This window comes from Electrophorus electricus, chromosome 8 (assembly GCF_041902795.1).
Source record: "Electrophorus electricus isolate QZ-2024a chromosome 8, ASM4190279v1, whole genome shotgun sequence".
NCBI lineage: Eukaryota > Metazoa > Chordata > Actinopteri > Gymnotiformes > Gymnotidae > Electrophorus > Electrophorus electricus.
Window position 1 is genome coordinate 26,235,001 of NC_137504.1, and position 22,500 is coordinate 26,257,500.

General features: G+C 42.9%; 1 protein-coding gene across 8 annotated transcripts in view; it reads right to left on the bottom strand.

Annotated features, from left to right (window-relative positions):
* rgs3a (regulator of G protein signaling 3a) overlaps window positions 1-22,500 on the bottom strand; it is a 127,531-nt gene that overhangs the window by 93,829 nt on the left and 11,202 nt on the right. For 2 of the 8 annotated variants that reach the window (XM_035526932.2, XM_081720210.1), the window contains 7 exons: window positions 16,058-16,139; window positions 15,464-15,569; window positions 14,448-14,805; window positions 10,021-10,060; window positions 9,612-9,886; window positions 8,421-8,504; window positions 923-1,034 (listed from right to left, as the gene is read on the bottom strand). In XM_035526932.2, the coding sequence (XP_035382825.1) occupies window positions 923-1,034; window positions 8,421-8,504; window positions 9,612-9,886; window positions 10,021-10,060; window positions 14,448-14,805; window positions 15,464-15,569; window positions 16,058-16,139 (1,057 nt within the window). Of the gene's footprint in view, window positions 1-922; window positions 1,035-8,420; window positions 8,505-8,642; window positions 8,774-9,611; window positions 9,887-10,020; window positions 10,061-14,447; window positions 14,806-15,463; window positions 15,570-16,057; window positions 16,140-16,297; window positions 16,388-16,765; window positions 16,784-16,808; window positions 17,127-21,177; window positions 21,784-22,500 lie in introns of those variants that run through there. The other 6 variants (XM_035526931.2, XM_081720211.1, XM_081720212.1 and 3 more) reach the window with 6 other exon arrangements.

Consider the following 22,500-nt stretch of genomic DNA (forward strand, 5'->3'; position numbering starts at 1 on the left):
TCTTTTTTAAAACACCAAGTTGGACAAGGTCATGCAACCACTTGAAATAATCTTAAATTGCTTTCTGAGGTATTTTTGAAAAAAACCTCACCTGAATCATACAGATGCACACACATTGCATGAGTTGTAATATTTATACATGGAAACTGGCCTCCTTAAAAATTTCTTCATTGCTATTTTATCATGTCTCTGTACAACTGTGGAGCAAACAGTTAACCGCGGTTTAGTGGCGCTCTACAGTACTTCCTCTTCGCTCTCATGGACTCTTATGGACAAATTTCTGTCACGGGATGTGTGAGGTACAAACCCAGCATGACCTTTACTCGCCAGGTGACACAGAGAACAAAGCACTGGAACTTAGCCCTCGTTCACCAAAACTATCCTCTTCACAAGCTGCTGGTTTTCCTTCCTGAAATTCGCTTTTTTTTTCTTTTCTTTTTTTCCATGCTTGAATCTGCATGTTTTAGACATAATTAACTAACTTGGTGGAAAAAAACAAAACAAAACAGAAGAACAGGACACTGCTGAAGTGTGTCCAAGTTTGTGTCTTTTACAGTAGGCACACTGTCTCCTGCCCTAACCTTGTTAGTATTACATGGCTTCAGAAATAAGTCAGTAGTGTATCCGAGTGCATGTTCATGCCTGTATGCATGTGTGCAAACATGCTTTTTTGTGTGTTTGTGTTTGTTTGTGTGTGTGTGTGTGTGTGTGTGTGTGCGCGCGCACATGTGCGTGGGCTTGTGGGTGCTTGACGGTAATAATGTGCATGCATGCGGTTATGTGTATGGACGTGTATGTGCATGTGTTCATGTGTGTTTGTTTGCATGTGTGTGGTTGTGTACGTGCGCGTTTGTTTGCGCGTGTGTGTGTGTGTGTTGTGTTGTATATGGTTAGCTCCACTGTGTGTGTGAGCTCCACTTACCCTCCTGCAGCTGCAGCTGTCTGAGGAAGAGAGGATTCTGCAGCACGTTACAGCGACCAGCTTCATCCTCCCTGGTCACCAACATCAAGTCCGTATAGATGAAGACAGTCACCTGGTCCACACGAGGGAGAGAGAGGATATTAATGAGTTGTTCATACTACCAGTTTATCAAATGTATCGCTCCCTCACAAATACAAAAAAGCATCTCAGTTACACAAAATGTTGAACGCAAGCTGAACATGACCAAGCTTTTTCTGAATGAATGCAAATGCAAAATGCACACCCACATACACACCTTAATGTTTTAACACATCTAAGGCACAAAAATTACATTTGCATACAACGAGTCTGTGCTGCTGATCAAATAAGAGGTGTTACTTAGAAATGAGCTGGGCTGCACTGAGCTTCCTTAAGGACAGTACAGCACTGTGTTCATAGTCAGCAGTGTGTTAGCACAACACACAGTCAGCACAGGACAATCCTTCAGACAGGAAGCACACACCACCACCTTCAGAGAGGAGGCACACACTACACAATCAGCTACATACACATCAACCAAGGGATTGATGCTGTACTTTGTAAAAGTGGAAAGTGTTACTGGATTGATTTATGAAGCAGGACGTCCTCAGTATCCAGGCCCATGTGCTAGCACATGTTTTATACCTGCTAGGCCAGTAGAGAACCAACTGATTAAGTGAAGTCTCACAGAATTTCCTGCAGCGGTAGTAGCTGCAACTTTAGGGGCACTGTAGTGTGTAATAATATTTGCATTTGTAACACACGAAGCCAGCAGCATACAAATAATATGATGCATAAAAACATAACATACTCTATATTTTCAAAAACATACTGCATATGTAAAAAAAAAATTTATATATATATTGTAGCATAAAAAAAATTAAATCTATATTTTAACTTAAATGTTCCTATTCAATTGCTTAAGAAGTTTTTAAGGTAGTGGAGAGGGAGATGACGTGACACGACTGTTAACTATATTCTTAAGGGCCACTTTCAACGTTCAAACTCTCATGCTATCAGTACAATAATACCCAGAAAATTCGCGCTTCTGAATCTGTTGCTTCACGAATTCGCGTATTTTTTCCTTGGAACCTCACACTTAAAATTCGCAGTTTATCGCGTCTCACGACCTCGTTCGATGTGTCAAATGTATCGTGTAGCGTGTTAGCTTTGTGTGTGTGTTTTATTTGCGTTTTCTGCAAACCCTAAGATGCCTCCCAAGCGCCCTGTACCTTCTAAGGCTTCTGGCAAGTAAGTTAAGAGGCCGAAGGCTACTATAACATTCCAGAAGAAGGTGGAATTGTTGGATATGCTTCGTGAAAAAAAGAGCTTCGCGGCTGTAGCCCGCAATTACGGCGTCAATGAAAGTACGGTACGCTACATCCAGAAGAACGAAGTGGCTATTACCGGCTATTATTACCGTTTCATGAAGTTTCCGTGAAACTGCTAAAAATGTATCCAACGTTAGGAATAAATACATCGTTAGGATGGAATTGGCATTGTGGATCAACGATTGCAGGAAAAAATACATCCCCTTAGCTGGCAACATTATCAGAGAAAAGGCACTGAATCTGTACCAACCGTTTTCAACGGAAGAAGGCGCAGAAGCACAGCCAGGAACATCAAGGGACACTGAAGATTTTGTTGCCAGTAGGGGATGGTTCGACCGTTTTCAAAAACGGTTCAACTTAAGGTCGGCATCATTGTATGGAGAGGCAGCATCTCTCCATAGCAGAAGTAGAAGTAAATACCCTCACGGATGCCGATCTGGAGGAGTTTACGAGGTCTGCCAGCGAAGAGGATGTGGAAGCAGAACTGGAGACAGAGGCAGAGGAAGTTCCTGACATTGGAACGTTTGTCCGAGATCTTGAGGACAGCAAGGAATGTGCAAACGATGGTTGAGTCATGGCATCCTCACATGATTCTGGCATTAAAATCTAACAGTGGCTTCGATACTCTGCTCCAGCTGTATAAAAGTCTCCTAGACACCCTGAAGAAAGAACGGCAGCAACTTCCAATAACAATGTTCCTCAAAAAGGCCAAAAAAAAAGCCAGAAAGAAACCCTACCAGAAGATACGGCTCCTGTAGTAGAGCCAGAAGATGAGCCAAAAGAATCATCTACTTTTACCTGTACAATTTTAAAGGGTAGTGCAAATTATAACATCAATTTTAAAATGAACTTGTGTTTTGGGGACATATTTGGGGTTTAACATATGAAGATAGGTTTTTAGAGGCCTTTGTTAGTTGTCTGTCCAGTATTACTGTACATGAAATGGCCTTAAACACTATACTATATAAAAATAGTAAAACATCTTGTAGTCATTATATCTAATGTTGTCCTTTCCCAAATTCTAGACTTTTATCTAATCTTAAGTGACTTTTGTGTGAAATTATATTTCTTCAAATTTTCTTTCAAGAAATAAATACTTCATGCAAATAAATGATCTAAGTAGAAAAAGTCAAGAAACAAGCTAAACATTATAACATATACTTTTAATTTTCATGAGCTATATTGCATCAAATGCCTATATCTGAACTGAATAATAACAAATAGAAGACAAATTTCCTATGACATTTTTTTTTAATCTGTTGAAAATTAACTTAATCCTGAAAGTTAGCACTTTAACATGCTGAAATCACTTTAAACCTTTTGAAAGTTAGCACTTAAACCTACTGAACGTTGGGGCTTTAAACCACAGCTTAGGGTTACAAGGCTATGCTCAGTATAGAAGATGATATCTAATAAACATCTGTATGCTCTGAGAATTTCCCCGAATAGCCGCCTCTTGTGCCCTATGATGGCTCAGTGTGCGTCTCAGGCTGTTTGGAAAACAGGAAAATCTGCTCTAGTGACCTGAGGAGGCAATGAACTTCACTCATCAAAGTTCAGACTTTTTCCTAGATTCTGGTTCACTCAGAATCCACAACGCAGCTTTGATCTTTGAAGACAAGGCCATGAGCACATTAGTGCAGCCGATAATACTCCGGAAATGTAAATGTGGACTTGGGACACAGAAATGCATTCGGCGCAAGGACATGTTAATGAAGTGTGATTTTACAGCCAGGGCTTAGAGGTAAACGATGATGGTGAATAGAATGGTGAAAAACAGAACAAGCTCTGCTATAGTGCACTGCTAAGATCACAATCAGTAAGCTTTCTGAAACCCATTGTTTAGCATAGTTTCAGCAAGCCTTCACTGTCATATATAAAACAAGCAGCTTTTTCTAAAGGGCATTGTGCAAAGCCTAACCGCATGACCCGAAGAGTAACCAAACCACAATGCCCAGAGGGTCCAGCAGGGTGGGGAGGCTAGCTAACACACACACACACACACACACACACACACACACACTGCAGAGAGGGGCTCTTCACAACCACCTTCCTTCCTGAGCACTTTGAGATTTAGTTTTAGCAAAGCCTCTCATGACTGTGTACTGGGGCCCAGACAAAGAGAGGCGAGGGCAGGCAAACCCAGCAGCCCTGCCTGCACGAGGCTGGCATGCTGCCACCACCAAAGACAGGGGACAGGTCTGCAGATCTGCCTGACCGTCTACAGCGCTGCAACAGCCTGGGTGTAGTCTCTGAGAGGAAGGTGAGCAGACTGAAGAACGTGTTCACAGGCAAATGTTTAAGCAATAATGAGCGTGCATTCACTAAAGGATGGGAAAATTCCCAACAATAGCAACTTGGTGGTGGGGCTTGAAGTGGCAAGTTTCCCCATTAGAAGTCAAATACCTTAACCACTGAGCTACCACTGCCCGGCTCTGAGTGCTTGTAACATACATTGATAAAAACTGATTCTGACACACACACACACACACACACACACTAGCCCACCTTCCCATTGCACAAAGCAGAGACATATGATAAGTACTATTTTAATCTAGAACAATTGCAAAACAATCAGCATTGTAATGTTAATGATATCAGCAAAGTAAAGAGTGAGTGTACTGTATGCTACCCAGCTGAATGGAAAGGAGCCCTTTCTAGGCATTAGGCTTCACCTGCTTCAAACCCTCAAGAGTAGGACTTCTCACCTCCAGTTATGCGTATTGGGACAAAGTAAGAAACTAAAAGATATGGACTCATGTATTCTATGAGTAATGACAAAGCACTTTTGTAAGTTACTCTGGGTAAGAGCATCTGCTAAATGCAACTGTAAATGTAATATTGTTCTGATATACTTTCACACTGAATCACCAGTTCAGTAATATGCTTGGCTTCCTCTCCATGCAGCACACTGTTGTGGTTTGGAACAGACATAGACCAGGGGTTTTTTGTGGTTTGTGTGTGTGTGTGTGTGCATAGGGTGCATACACATAGCATAGATAACAGTGATGGCAAAGAGCTGTAAAGGGCATTTCCTGCTCGTGTGGCTTACTTACGCCTCCCTCTCTCATAAGGCCTAGACAAGGACCAGAAACATCTCAGCTCTTCTACCAGCGCAGTAACTGTCTTAACCCACACGACCAGAAACATCTCAGCTCTCCTACCAGCGCAGTAACTGTCTTAACCCACACGACCAGAAACATCTCAGCTCTTCTACCAGTAATGTAACTTGTCTATTAAACTTAGATGGACCCTGCTCATTTGCAGTATTTGTTGAATTTAGCAGATTTAATGAAAAAGTCAGATTTGAATACAATGCAAATAAAATAAAAACAATAATATCCATAACCCAGTGTTGCATTCTCTCTCACTCACACAGGTCTGGACAGTCAGGTTTTCCCTACTCCTGAAATTCCAGCAGAACAATTAAAAGTGTGTTAAATCCTGTTCAGGTTTTACTGGTTTAATTCACCTTTCATTTACCAGAAGAGCTTTTTAAAGGCTGTATTCTGATTGCACAAATGATTATAAACAATGGCATCCGAAAAGCATGCACGCACACACACCTTTGAGCCTTCACTTTGCATAACTACTTCACAGTGCACAGTGTTACTGCTAAGGCCAAAGAATATTTAATTGAACTTTTAATGAAATATTTTTAAAGGCAAAACTATACATGTGCTTTCTCCTTCAAAATCATCAAGTGTTGTAACACATCCCAGGCAATCTGCAGACACTGATCTTACTTTCTCAAGTTCTCTTAGCAAGAGTACAATATAGTGCATTACTGTGTACAATCACAAAACCTCAAATGTCAAACAGAAAAAGAGAAAAAATGGGTTGTCTCCACAAATAAACAAACAAACTAAGAACATTTACCTGACGCTTTTATCCAAAGTGACTTACAATTATGACGTAAGTAATTGAGAGTTAAGGGCCTTCCTCAGGCGCAGTGGTGGAGCTTAAACCAGCAACCTTCCAGTTAGAAGTCAAGTGCCTTAACCACTGAGCTACCACTGCCCAATGGAAGACAAACAGCCATGGACATTAATATCCCTGCTTTCAGCATGGTTCCTAACTGAAATACAGGACAAAGGATGGACAGGACAAAGGATGGACAGGACAAAGGCTGACTCAGTGGAAAAGTCCAAGGCTGTAGGACTCTTCTCTTACAGCTTGGCTCTGTTTCTGGTTCTGTTCAGCCCAGCGTGGCCGAAGTCAGGGCGAAGGAGCCAGAGCAGACAGGAGTGTGATCCTGGCTTCGCACCAGTAGCAGTGGAATGTGTGTGGAAGTGGCTGATGTAGGAGGGGAAGGCTTCTGGACAGGTCAAAGGTCAAATACCTGTAGGTCACACTGTCTGGCCTTTTCCTCTCAGTTGCTCTCTCTTTCTCTCTAATCTTTGCCACCCCACTTCCGGTGCAGCGTTATCACTGTAGGATGACCACATTTGCCTGACTTCCCCTCTCAGGATAGCTCTGATGCACTCTGTGAGAAATGAAACTGCGATCGCTCTGACTTAACAAAAATATTCTTTAAGCCCATACAGGGACCCCTTAAAGGCTTTACAGTCATTCCAGGACTGTAGCAGACTAACGGAAATACCACACACTAGCTGCACTCACGTAGGACCTAAAGTGCCTGCCTAGTCAGTGATGACTGGGTGAGACTTTTTAAAGTTTTCTCTAAAAAGTTGCTGTAATGCTGTCAAAGTGGAGCTGGCTCAGGCATCTCTCAGAAGACTCTCCCATGCGGATTACCATATTTTAACTCCATAATTAACATATAGATTACAAACGTCACCTCAGACATTAGCAAAACAAAACAAGCAAACAAAAACAGGCTAAAGAAGTGGGACACTGAAATCAGGTCTATCAGAAGAGCAGGAAGATCAAGGTTCCAGATGACACTTGGTCAGGTGTCAGTTTGGATTACTAGGAATTCTGCTGACTCACTAGTAAGAGCGTGATTCATACCGGAGTGTCTCTCAGGGACCAGACCATGCAGGATGTGCCCTATTGAGCTCCACCTTCCTTTTTTGTTCCTGCTTTCAGAAATGTGACATTAATTCTCTGCTTTGCTGTTCTGTCATTTCCTACTGATATTCCAAATGACTCTGGGAACAGTAGTGAGAACGCAGTACAGGAAAGAGAGCAATATAAAGGTTCAATGTACACTGCCTTCCTAGCCATGAAAGGAACATTAATTACAGTATTGATAAAGTAACCTCCATACAAAAAAAATGTCTACCGGAGCCCTGGCAGAATACATATTTCACCCTATTTCTGTTCTTTTTAGGGTGCAGGAGAAATCGAGAGACCCACCCATCCATTCTCTCTCTCGCCATTCAACAAGTGGGCACTTAAACAGTGCCCACTTCTCTCTGCACTAACAGGGAAGCCCATCGCCCTGCCCATGGCTTTCTGCACGTTCTGCTCGTCCTCACTGCAAACAGGTCCCCTGTTTCACCTAGCGAAGCACGAGAAGAACAGTGCACAGAAGAGAACGACAAGCAAAGTAACAAAAAAAGTCCTGCAAGCACACCAACGCACGCGCACATACATGCTCTCCCCTTCGGCTGTGCTGCACGCAGTGTCAAACCAAATAATAATGCTGCTTCAAAAGGATGTGCCTCCACTCTCAGGTGGGTTCCTCAGCCAATAACGGCCAGTCCGCCGACACACAGTCGCAGACACAGACAAAGCCCTAATGGGGACAAAACAGTATGAACGGAGCCCTTTAATACTTGTGTTTCTCTCTCCTCTTAAACACACACACACGCACATAACACACACACACACACACACGCGCACACACACACACGCACACACACGCACACACACACACACATACACACACACATACACACACACATACACACACACATACACACACACACACACACACACACACGCATACACACACGCATACACACACGCACACACACATGCACACACACGCACATGCACACGCACACACACGCGCACGCACACACACACACACGCACACACGCGCACACACACACACACACACACGCACACACACACGCGCACACACACACGCACACGCGCACACACACGCGCACACGCACACGTGCACACACACACGCACACACACACACACACACACACACACACACACACACCCCTACCTTGACTGAGAGATGTTTGCTCTCATGCAGAGTCAGTTCCTCGGAGACCACCAGCGATCTGGTTGGGTTACACAAATCCAGCGGCTACGAGGGAGGGAGGAGAAGAAAAACAACAACATCAAACAACATCAGCAACACCATCTCGGGATTCAGGAGAACAACCGCAGTCTCCCAAACCGTTCTTAAAGAGCTTTCTGTCCGTCACGCAGCATTTATACGCACAGGTGCTAGTTCCATCCTAGAGCGCTCTGCAACAAAGGACAGGGCTATGCTGACTGCAGGTAGGTTAGCTAACTGAAGCCCAAACTTGCTATGGCGCTCTTCACTCTGCGCTCAGTTCAGCCCCCGCAGCTCGAAACGTGCTGGTGGGCCGGGCTGTATGGCGAGGCGGCTCTGACCACACGAGGCTAAAAACACTTGCGCTCTGCACTGCTGCACAAAGAGGAGAAAAAAAAAAAAAGCCACATCCTTTCTGGAGGTGGACTAACACACCATAGACACACGGGGCCGCGAACTAGCAGGATGAGCAAGAAACGAGGGGTTGGGGGGTTCTTAAGACCCTTGTTTACTGGGGTTTATCAATGATGCCTGAGCAGGTAAGTGTATGAAGTGTTCTGCAGCTCGGAAAGTTGCTGCTGTCGGGTGCTGACGTTAACAGGAAATTCTTCGCTTTCTTCAGTGACTGCTGTTGGCCACAGGGCACAAGGCATCTACTAATTCATTCTAAGTTTGCTGTGCCTTTAAGAAGTCTTTAGACATTTTCCTCAATAATGTAAAATGGTTCATGTTAATCTGCGTTTAATTCATTCAGAATTTAATTCAAATTCTTTACATTTATATGAAATGCCCAGAAAGCCAATGCAGTGAATGGAGTGAGAATAATTTCAGCTTTGGCAGACACACAGAAAAGTGCACAGACCAAAAAGACTGAAGGTCAAGCAAGGCTGCCCATCTTAAGTGAACTTAAGGTCACTCCAGAATGAAGCAAAAATCATGAAGCATGTGCAGGCCTTGTGCAGTGTTTTAGCCAGCTAATCAGGTAAGGAAGCGCTGCAGAAACAGAAAAGACCCACACATGATTTTTTAACAGGCTTGACTAGAAAAATATGACAGGGAAGCACTTCACCACAGAGTCAGACAGGCAGAGATAGGAAAACAGACAGATCATAGCAAACTACCAAGGGTGGATACCTGCACAAAGATGGGAAATATGAGAATTTTGGGAGCCACTTTGACATAGGTGCCATAGTTGGTGTTTGAGGGCATGTGCGACCTCACGATGGTGCAGTTCTGGTAGTTGGAGAAGCTGGAGCTCTTCTGGCAGGTCCCAACAGGAGAGGCTGTGGACTTGTTGTTGCTAGAGCAGCGTAGCAAGCTGGTTCTGCTAGCTAGACCGGGGCCAGCCTGGGCACTGGTGACCTGGGCCTGGGGAACAGGGGCCTGCCTGGGGGGGTACATCCTCCCAGCTAGAGCATGACAGAACCAGCAGTGAGCAATGAGGCCAGCAGTCATCTCCATTACACAAGACATCTGTAAAAGTCCAATGGGACTTATGACTCTCCACGTTTCTGGCATATTAGGCATATTAAAGAACACTTACCCAGAGTTCCGTGTTCCTCTCCGTATACCGGCCTCAGGATCTGGAATGATAGAAAAATGATGTTTGCTAGTTAGATTATGATGAGCAAGTGTATAGGAGCTGAATCTGTACGTTGAAGCAAAGAGGAATGCTTCAACTTTCTGTGGATGTGGATAACACAAACTACTGCCTGGACTAAGAAACAGCCAAGTTACAGGTCAACTTTAGTCACTTTAATGCTTTTCTAAAGAAAGCAAATCCTTGCTATAAATGATAGAAAACCAGCATGAAGCAGCTAACTGGATAGCCCTTTGGCCTTCCAAATAAATAAATAAATAAATAGATAGATAAATATAGTTTTCCTACTGTGCTCGATTTTATTGTTCAACTTCCCTGGTCAAAAACAGTGAACTGTTGTAGCTTAGAATCAGGATGTTTGCAACCTTTTTAATGTTAATAATGTCATGGGAGTTTGGGCATTAGATTTACCTACAACATTAGGTTTACCTACAACAGTAGTACAATGTTTACAATGTTGCAAGACTTAATTATCTGTTGGGTCCAGAGTGTGTGTGTGTGTGTGTGTGTATATTATATATATATATATATATATATATATATATATATATATATATATATATATATATATATATATATATATATATATTTTCTAGGGCTATACTATTTTCACTGTGAAACTCATACATCCTGTTTCCTATGAAAAAGGCTAAATTCTTTGTGTCATATATGACTTATTGTGCCACTATTAGTTTGTAATATAACAGACATTTGCTAGGTTATTCATTAGACACGTTAAACTACAGAAATCCATCTTACTGACCTTTCCATTTAGTGAAAGAAAAAGAGACAGAAATAAAAGTAGAAGCCAAGCTTGTTTCATCTTTCAGATTCACAAACTGTAGTCCAGTTGCCAGCCCTCCCCCGTACCAAACGCAATCCTCTTGGGTGCCAATTAAGTAAACTCACAACAAAATGGGCTCGGGGCAACTCAGGATCACGGCCCTGTGTAAACCTGCCTCCACTTGGACAAACAGACAGCATTACGAATCCCTCAGGGAAGAGAAAACCAGAAAGCAGCCGGACAGCGCCTGTTCCAATCTCTGCCATCCAGCACATCACCACTTTTTAATATATTTTTTCTGAAAGGTAAGCATTTTATGGTTTGTCTGTCAGTTGTGTGTGATACTCTGCGTCACCCTGACCTGTCCACGTGCACACGCGAACACACATGGCAGACCATCTGTGTGATGCAGTCTGCCACAGCAGCATGCATCAGAGGTAAAGTGATAAACATGAAGTGAGTCATAATGAGCAGAATGAGCTGATAAGTGCCAAGGATTGAGAAAAACAAGCCTCTGGATGTCCTCTGGGGATTGACTGGCATGTTCCTACAAGAGCATGATAAAAGTATAAATGGCAGGACTAAATAATAAACAATGAAAAGCAAACAATGGTAAATATTGCTGGTTTTAGTAATATTATCTAAATATTTTTCTTAGGAATTGTTTTTTCTTATGAATGAATATAACAAGTTTTGACCAACAAATCATATCCAGATTTCTCAAAGATCTTATTTTTTGCATTTCTCAAACACTGGGTATTTAAGCCTTTGCTGCTCAATCCACCCACCCCAGATTAGACTCCCAGTGAGAAAAGTGTGTCTGCTTGATAACCAGGTTACTGGGCAAGCACCAGCCTAACTGTAATGGGAACGACATCAAGCAGGTTCTGGTCCAAACCAGTGCAGATAAAAACTCGAATGGCTCCTATGCAGCTCATATGTTGTACAACAGCACAGGACACAGAGCACCAGATTACCTTGATCCATCCACAGAGTGTTTACTGAACTATCTAGATGATTACCTCTCTTTGCCTTGGTGAGTTTTATTTTATAATCTCAAGATGTTGCAAGTGAATTTGTCATTTCAACACTGAAACCTCCAATCCATGTAGTTTTTTTTAATGTATATTTGAAGTTTATTGTGTAAAAATATACCTTAAAGATACAGCCACCGTCTGTGTCGATAGCTGTCTCAGGACACTCCTTTTGGGAAAAGTATAAGGTGCTTCTGCTGCTAAAATCACTTGCTTTCTTTGCTTTCTTTGCTTCACCCGTGTTTCTGTTCGCGGCATATTTTAGCAAATAGAACACCTCCTGATCAAAAACCTTCACCACCACAAGCTTCTCACAGATATACATTTCCATACCAGCTCATCCAGTATGCTTAGTGCAGGAGACCTCCGCTCAATTTCTGGAGGCAACACCTCCCTGCACAATGTGCTGGCAGTCCTGAATCAGCTCAAGTGCTCACCGTCAAATGACTTGGCTGAGGTTTGCTTGGGGTACGTCATGCAACAGAGCAACATTTCAAAGCTGTTTCACAAACTGGCAGAGCCTTGCTATAAATGCCTTGAGATTCCAGTGTGACGCATCTGAATGGATTAGCTTTTGATTTTCCTGGGGAAAAAGTTCTCCTGTTTATAAATCTATAAAGCTTCCACAGTGAAAGCACTAATAGGTGTTTCTCCATGACTGTGCAAAAGACTCTATTATAGTGTTAACTCTATGTATTACACCCCTCTGAAATACTTGGTTCTGATTTGTCAGTTAAGGTGTTATTTCTATTATTACATTTTAATAACTATTCGGCTATTTTTAGCTCTGCACTTTTGACTGAAACCAACTAATAAAATAAATTCAGACTGGTATTTGGTGGCAGGTTTTTGTCTTCTTTTTTTTTTTGTAATACATTGAATAATGTACTGCCAGCTTGCCAACATTACAAAATAAACCTGTTTAGGGAATTATAAGACATAGGTTAAAATGATACTCTCCAACCTCCAGAGACAAATTCAAAAGAATTTTAGCAAAAAAGAAATGAACAGAACTCACTTAAGTCACATTGTGTGTCAGCCACTTCTTACAGCTTTTCCTTAGCAGTATCAAACTAATCTGGAGCCAAAGACCAGAGTTATAAAGCTCTTCTCAACATTAGATCTCTCACAAACAAATCGTTGCTAGCTAAGGATCTTATTACTTCACATAAATCGGATAAACAACATTCTTGAATGAAACCTCAATGGAATGTATTAACAGTGCAGCTGTTCATATGGAATCTGTCCCTCCTAACTTTAAATGTATCAGTGCATGTAGAGCTAACAAAAAAGGAGGTGAAATAGCAAACAGCACTTGATGACATCCTCTTATTTGAATACTACTCACAAATTATAGGCCTCCTGAACACACTTCAAACTCTATCAATTGAAAGTCCTAGTTCACTATGATATCTACAGAGCCTCAATAGCTACAACTTAGCAGTAAATAAAGCCAGACAATCCCACTTCTCTGATAAGCCAGACAGTCCTACTTCTTCTTATCATAGGCAAGAACAACAATAAGGCCTGCACTTTATTCACAGTCTGTAAAAGGCTGAGAACTCCACCAGTACATATATCCCCTGAACTTCTATCTGTTTAATATTATAATGGATTTGTAATATACTTCACTGATAAAATCCAAAAAGTCAAACAGGCCATCACCAATACTCTGTAAGATAATATTCAACTTGAACTCTCTCGCAATACGAAGGTTCATACTATGTGTCGATTCATTGCTATTGACCAGAATATTATTGAGGAAACTGTCCAATATCTAAAATCACTTACAAGCAGACTAGACCTCTTGCCTACTCACTTTTTTTAATAATCTTTAGCTGTATAGCAATGTATTTATTGTAAATAGTGAATGGATTGCTACTTTCTGGGATCTTTCCTGTGCCACCAAAAATGACCCTTATTAAGCATCTCTTTAAAAAGACAAATTTATATGTGTCAGACTTAAGAAATTATAGATATGCCTGAATGACACTGATCTGAACATTACGCTTCCTGATCTTAATGCTGCATTTGACAATGATGACAGACAGAATTAGACAGACCAGAAAACTGGGTAGGGCAATCTGAAATAGTCTTTAGCTTGTGCAAATCATATGTGAAACGTAGGGGCTACTTTATTGCCACCAGCAATCATGAAACTCAACAAGCATCCTTGTTGTGTGGCATCCTACAAGGATCTCTCTTTGGGCCCATTCTGTTCAATCTCTATATGCTTCCACTAGGCCAAATCCTAAAACAGCAGATTATCTTATCAAAACCATGTAGATGACGCGCAGATTTTTCTAGTTCTCTTCCCAAATATCTACAGCTCTGCTCACATTTTATATCAGTGCCCAGAGCTAATTAACAACTGGATGATTTTAGTTGCTTTTACAACTAAAACAATTTCAAAGACAAAAGGTCAGTGCTCGTCTTGGCACAAGAGCCCTGAAAGTTTAAAACCAAGTCAGAAATCTCGGCATAATAATGGATTCAGATCTACACTTCAGCAGTCACACATCCAGTAAGTAGGTAGTAGGCTGTGCCTTTACCTGTCCTCCTGGGTTGATGGGTGACAGGATGATGTAATCGTCCCCATTGGAGGCTTTGACACGTGTCCCTCTGAGCGTGTGGGTGTGTGTCCTGTTGCTGACCTCACTCTCCTCCCGCCTGTCTCCCCACGGGACGGCGACACCCCCCACCCGCACACCCTCCGACCCATTAACCAGCACTCGCCGGCTAGCTCGGTGGTGGGCTGGTAGGGGTGGCACTGGGGGTGTCTTGTCCTTCTGCTTGTTTTTGGGTGGAGAGAGTGGCATGTCGAAACCGGAGGTTTTAAATGGGGGGTGGTGGATCAGACCCTCAAAGCCGGAACGCCAGACCACCACAATGATCTCACTGCTACTGTTTCTGGGCAGAGACAGTGAGAGAGAGAGAGAGAGAGAGAGGGAGGGAGAGGTAGTGGGAAGAAGAATGAGAAAAACAGAGAAGGACGAGACAGAGCGAGTTGAGAGTGAGAGAGATTCAATATGAAACAAAAATCAGTAAAAGACAAACGGGCTGAAGATTCTTCTTTGTGTGTGTGTGTGTGTGTGTGTGTGTGTGTGTGTGTGTGTGTGTGTGTGTGTGTGCGCGCGCGTGTGTGAGAGAGAGAGAGAGAGAGAGAGAGAGAGAGAGATGAAAGACAGCTAGGTGAAAAGTAAGGAAAGAGAAAGTAGTGACTCATTTAGCAGAATGCTTGATGATGATTTTATGTGGCTCCTAAATTCAGCCCAACCAGCGCCAAGCATGGGCTGACCCTGGCATGACTGACAGGGCTAGAAATAAACTGCATCCAAGTAAACAACACTTGAAAATAAAAAATAAAAACTTTTCAGAATAGAGGTCCTCAACACTGCAAGGAAAAAACCATACATCTGCCTTGTTCCCAGTAAGCACAACTGCAGCAGGTAACTCAATTTTCATTAAAAACAGGTGACTGAAACTGAAAGTTTAAATCTAAACCTAACCACAAGCTCACTAATTAAACAGACATCTGCCTCTAATATACACACTAGCACAGGTGTACCTGATGGCATGAGCCAGGTCAACGCATTTCCACTGTTCCACAGGCTGGCCATTTAACTGCAGCAGCGTGTCCGACTGCTTCAGGCCAGCCAGATCTGCAGGACCACCTGAGGACACATACACACCGCAAAACTCAACAGCCCGTGACATTGGAATTGGTCCTTAAAAATGGCACAAGTACACACACACACACACACACACACACACACACACACACACACACACACACACACACACTTTCATTCTCATGCACTCACACAGGTTGTCCCCCACCAGTAAGCCTCAGAAAACTATAGCCTTTCTTTCATGCACATACACACACACACACACACACACACACACACACACAGACATCTTCACATTTTGAAAAGTGATACTAAATGTTCCATAATGTAACACACAAACAGCAGACACACACACACACACACACACACACACTTATTATCAGTAACATCATACACATAGGCACACACAAAATGACCAACATTAAAACATTGCCTCTGAGAATTTTTCTCACCCACCCCACTCTCTCTCTCCCACACACATAAACACATACACAGATGCTGGCATGCGGCCAGACCAGTGGGGTTCTTGCCTGGATCAACAGCTTGAACTCGCACAGGCGCGTCAGAGCAGATGGTGAACCCATAGCCATCCTTTCCTCGAACGATGGTCACCTACACCACACACAGACACACACACACACGCGCACACACACACACACACACACACACACACACACACGTACACACACATACACAATATATGCACACATTACATACACACAAACACAAACAAAATACATTTAGACAATACACACAATATACAAACGTACATGTATGAATACACCATACTGCCACCTGTTGGACATCATATCATCTAGCATCCCAGTAGCCCGAGTCTCCAGCATGACTAATTACCGTGGAAATCAACTGAGTGGAAAGTCGCACACTTCACACCAACAAAACCAACCCTTCTATTACAAACTTTATCCTAGACCACAAACTGTCTCTAAAGTTGTCAAGAAGAAAATCAGAACTCACACACAAAAAATTATTGATTCAAACAACAGATATGTTAGAACAATGCTAATTAGCGCACCATAATAATGCAAAACTGCAAAAACACATCCATGAGAAGACATTCACACACACAGTCACATGCACATGCATACACATGCATACACACAAAGACGCACTTTCTCTCTCTAAACAATAAGTAGATTCACAAGACTTTGCAACCATCAACCTCTGTTACATAAGCCATAATCATATGCCTCCCACACACACACACACACACACACCATTATATGGCCAGAAAAGCAGAGTAGAGTAAAGGACAGCTACATGGCAGTTTGCGGAGGCACGTTCTTGGACGTGTCCATCTCTGTCACGAGGTCTGCTTCGGTCGTCCATCACTCTGAGCTTTAGACTGGCTACACCCAGAGGGGTCCACATCACAGTGGCAACACACTACAAAGAAGAATAAAGACAGCACAGAAACACACGCACACAGAGGCAGGAAGAGAAGAGACTTCCATAGAAATCTGATGTGATGAGGAAATGTTCACAGACATTACACACCCACCCATACAAACACACACACATATGCACAATGCACACACATTCAAATAATGCCATTATAAGGGCCAAAACTAACAGTATCCCCCAGAACAAAGGAGTCATTTCCAGCGTGTCTGCTGAGCAGGGATATTACTGAAACCCTAGAGAAAGGCAAGGATTTCAGTTTGAGTTGAACTACATTAAAAACAATATCTCCAAGCTGCCATCCAGCTGTATACCTTTTGTGATTACCTCAGAGCTGTAGTTTATTTTCAGTTTAATTTTTGATTACTTTTTTTTTTCATTCTGATCCATCATATTTATCTGTTACATACTGACAAGCTGAAAATCTGATGAGCATTAAAAAACAAAATGGTACGTGTAAGCTCGGCTTTGCAAAGAGCATCAATCAAAGAGGTCTAAAGTCAGGCAGTGTAAAGTCATATCTGAAATCAGACAGTGTAATGTAATGTCAGGCAGTGTAAAGTCTGGTCTAAAATTAGACAGTCTAATGTCAGGCAGTGTAAAGTCAGGTCTACAGTCAGACAATGTAATATAATGTCAGGCAGTGTAAAGTTATGTCTAAAGTCTATCAGAAAAGGTCAGATCTAAAGTCAGCCCGTGCGTGTTCTTGGTCATATGTGATTCTCATATGTAATGCACTGCTCTGTGTGTGTGTGTGTGTGTGTGTTTGTGTGTGTGTGTGTGTGTGTGTGTGTGTGTGTGTGTGTGTGTGTGTGTGTGTGTAGGTCTGAAACAAGTAACTCGATTACTAAAAATAATCGATGCAAATTCTTTAAATTGAAGCTTTTATATCCATAATATTCCTATCGTGTCTTACGCGAAATATGTGCAAAATGTACATCAAGCCAAATACAGCAACAAAAATGTGGGAGCAAACCAAAACAACGTTAGAGCGCGGTGATATTGTATTATTTCTACCATATAATGACGGTGGATAATATGAAGAAGCTAAAAGTTCTTTTTTGAAGTATTTTTGCGTATTTTCTAGGATCATTAACAAGCGACGGAGAGGCTATGAATAAGCACCCAAAATCCAGTATCTTCACAAAAGACAAATATGTTTATTTAACGCAGACATTGAGTCCAACCAGAGCCCTAATAGTCACTACCATCCTGCTTTTTGGTGCAACTGCAGAGACAGTAGAGGTCCACACAGCAGGGTGCTCGTACATGACTCGGGAGGTTAAACAGTTCTGCTGCTGCTAGTTTATGGAAGGAGAGCCTGCAAAGTGCCAGTGCGCTACCTACATGAGATTATTGAATTGTACCGAAGCAATTTTTCATCTTGTTTATTGCCAAAGACATCGAATTTGACATGTTTGCATCTATGCATTAGATATTATAGAAAATATAATATAATGAAAGTAATTCATTATTTTATTTACTTATTTGTTTTTGCATTTCAGAGATTTTTTTATTTAAAACAATGCAATTTAAACAATAAAAATGTTGTTTTTTCTAAGTAGATATAATTAGTTGTTCTTTTCAAGAGGCCTGTATTATATCCTGTTTTGTATATTTACTATTGCTCTTTAATAAAGCAAAAGTATTTCTTATATAATTGCTCGATTAATCAGTGGAGTAATCAACAGAATACTCGAGTGCTAAAATAATCTATTTCTGCAGCCCTGTGTGTGTGTCTGTGTGCATGCATGTGTAGGTGTGGTTGTGGGGCTGTATGTTCTTGGTCATATCTGAGTCACGTATGTCATGCACTACTGAGAATTTGGCTAAAAGAACCTGCAACACAGCACGGAATTAAAGGATCCCGCATCTGACAGGAGTGGAGTCGCCCAGACGCTTGGCGTCGCGGTGATCTGGAGGGTGTGTGTAGAGTGCAGCATGCCTTTGCTGTCCAGTTATAACTGGTGTGTGTGTGGTGTGGCATGTGTGTGGTCTCAGCTTATGAAGACTCCAAGGTTTTTTGCGGGATCTGTGGCACAGGGACGCGGGAGGCCGTGGCGCGCAGCTAGAGGATGGAGATTAACCAAGCCGGTGGCAAGAGCCAGACTACTCCTCGTGCAAGATCACACACCGAGAGGGAGGAGGGAGACAGATAACAGAGGGGAGGAAGGGAGACGGGAAAAATGACTGCCAGGTCTAAGGCCAGATGGACTGGAGAAGAGAGGTGGAGCAGGTTAGGTAGAAAGAAGAGATGTTACAATGTTGCGATTGAGGAGAAGAGAGAGTAGGAATGCAAAGGAGAAGTGGATTTAAATGGCCACAGATTGAGAGAAATAACGTCTAAGTCATTTAGTGTCAGTCTGGCTACTGCAGCGGTGAAGTGGTGCACTGGAAACCAAAGAGAATAAAACAGCAAGTCACACAGCACCAAAAAACCTCATACACACTTACATAAGACTCCAAAAAGTTGATGCACATGCCCCAAAACACTCACACTCACACAAACGATACACTCACACAGATCCAAAAAAATGTTCTCCCTCACACTGTCTCATTTATACACTTCACACACAAGACCAGTCTAAACACAGAGCCTGAGCTGAGTGTCTTACTGCCTTGTCATCAGTAAGCCACAAATCATGTCCTACTAGATTCTACTTTTATTAAATGCCATTTTGAAGCCTGCCCAGGGGGGCAATAAAACACTTAGGGGTGGAAAAAATGTTGACAACTAGTTTGTAAGAGCAGGTTACTATTTAAGTGCCCATGAATCAGCCAACAGCCCTCTAAGACCCTAAAACGACAGTGCTTCTACAGAACGCCCTCAACCTTTGTGTTTTATAGGGGTCACTCTTGTGCCAAACGAGACCAGAGTAGCGTATGAGTGACAATCTAGAACACAAGTCACATGAACCCTCCCCACACGTGCAATGGGAGCATCCATGTCAGAATCAGCAGAATTTGAATCATTCTCACATTCTCAACAAGGCTCACATTGGAGCCCAGAGCCATATGACCTGCATGCGTGATCCCTAAAAAAAAAGCAGCACTCTGGATGTAGGATACAGGAAAGGTCTGGTTTTTCCCCTGATGAGGCAGCTCTCCAAGAGCTTGGCTTGTGCTCCACCGGGTGGGTATTGGATCCATTTGCTCCTGCTGACACACACCACACACCCACACAGACCTGCACTGTTGGGTTCACTCACACATTATGCTGTAGTAAACTGGATGGGAGCTGTAGAAAACAACATATTTACTTCCAGTTTGTGCCCTAACATTAGGGTCAAAACTCTGCGACTCGTAGACACAACAGGCTAGCAAGGAGGAACACAGGGAGTGAGTGGGTGGATGTAAGCAAGAGCTAAACAAGTGTAGTCTGCAACAGCAGCTGGAAACTAACAGAAACACATCACGCTATTAATTGTGTGGCTGTGTCACAATTTGCCTCAAGCTATGTTCACATTGTTTGATAACTGCACATAGTTGTCTGGATGTAGTAGTCTTCTGTGTGAGTGTTTTAGATCGGTGGATGTGCATTTTCATGCCTATCGCAGCAGTTAGTGTTTTCTCGCTCGCTCTCTCTCTCTCACACCCCCATCTCTCTCCACCCCTCTACTTCTTGGACAAATCTCACATGTTAATAATAATAATTATTCTGAATAACAATTCTGTTCTGAAAAAAAACTAAGCATTCACTCATTTTGCACCCTCTCTCTCTCTCTCTCTCTCTCTCTCTCTCTCTCTCTCTCTCTCTCTCTCTCTCACCCTCTTCCCATCTCTGGTGTTTTTACAGTGTAATTCTTAACACATCTCCCAACACACACCTACCATGCATATCACACATGACTTCACCTCCAGTAGTTTAGCCATTCTGACCCACTTAGTCCTTCCAGCAAAAATCATTTAAGCACCAGAGGCAAATGACAAATGACCTGTTAGATATCTTACACACGTATGTCGGTATGGCTAACACAGCAGACTGCTGTCTCTGGACTTCTCGCCTTCAAATAAGACAGTGTACAAAGCTGTTACAGTGAGATGCCACTGTGGACAAATTCTGTGAGACAGAAACAGCTTCACTGGAAAACCTCAGCCAGCCTGTCACAATCAACATGCAAAAACGAAGAGTGCATATAAATAACAAGAACTTTAGAACAGTTAGTCAGGGTCTGCCTGTCTGTCCATCTGTCTGTCGAATTGTCAGTCTGCCTGTCTGGGCACCAACCTGAGGGAGCATGCGGCTGATACAGACCCTGCACAGGCCGTGGATGGTGTGCATGCCTCCGGTCTCCGTGGCGACGGTGGCCCTGGTCGGCGACGCGAGTGTTTACGAGGATGTGAAGGTGCGTGTGTGTGTGTGTGTGGGAGTGGGTCCAGTGGCCGGCGCTAAGGGGGTGCAGCCAGGGTGCTTGGATCAGCTGCTCTGGCAGCATTGCACTTGGCAACAGAGTGCATGGGAACCAAACTCAAGAGGAGAATAGCAGGAAGTGGCCCCTGCACCACACACACACACACACACACACACACACTGCCCCTAGGCTGGGCCAGGCTGCTTGCCTTCTCTCGATAAGCCACTGTAGCTTCCTGGTACTCCAGCCAGCAGAGAGACAGACAGCACTGTGGTGGGGGCAGTCACTGGAACAGTACCGTTACAGACCGAGCCTGACGACTTTCTCACCTCCCCACCTACATTCCCTACAAACACACGGCTTTATCTGCCCTTCAGACGGGACGCCCTTCAGCAGACACTTCCACCACGCAGGACTGAGCCCAACCAACGCTCAACCGACATTAATTCCAACTCCCCTCTCTGTCTCTACTGAGTCTTTACACGCCACAACATTTCTTCTTCTTCTTCTTCTTCTTCTTCTTCTTCTTCTTCTTCTTCTTCATGAGTTCCTCTCACTTTCTGTCTTCTCTCTCATTTCCCTGCTAGGGATTTTCCCCTCTCACAGTCCAGGGTTTGACAGGCACAGAAGGTGAAGGGAGAAGCTCGCAGCCTGACTTCAAACGTGGAGCCGGAGATGCCTGCACAGCCTGGAGACTGTAAGTCAGAGTGGGGCTGAGTCACACACAGACTGGCTGACTTTAAAAAGAAGTAACACAACAGTGATGGTATTTACTTTGCTGCAACTCTGTGGCTGCAAACGTAACTGCAATACACTTTCCAATAAATTAAATGTGAATTAAAATAGTTCTTAATATGACCACGATTTTTGCCTTTTTAAGGCTTTTCAGATTCTGCGAATTATCAAAGACCATGTTTGCAAATAGGACATTGTGTATTTCTGTAGGATGCATGACACTGGATTCAGCCATTTTAAAAGTAAAACCTCTGCTTTTATCTAAATCAAATCTCTTGCACCTTGGAAAGCCCTGACAGGCCAAGTGTCCAGTTTCTGAAAAAGCCGAGAAATGACAAGCGCGCTCTTTTTCAGGGTTGCAAGAAAGGAACGTTATCAGGAAATGACCGTAAGCAATGTGGACAAAACCGCGCTAAAACACACACACACTTTGCCCGCTACAGGCCCTGCCCGGCCTCCACGGA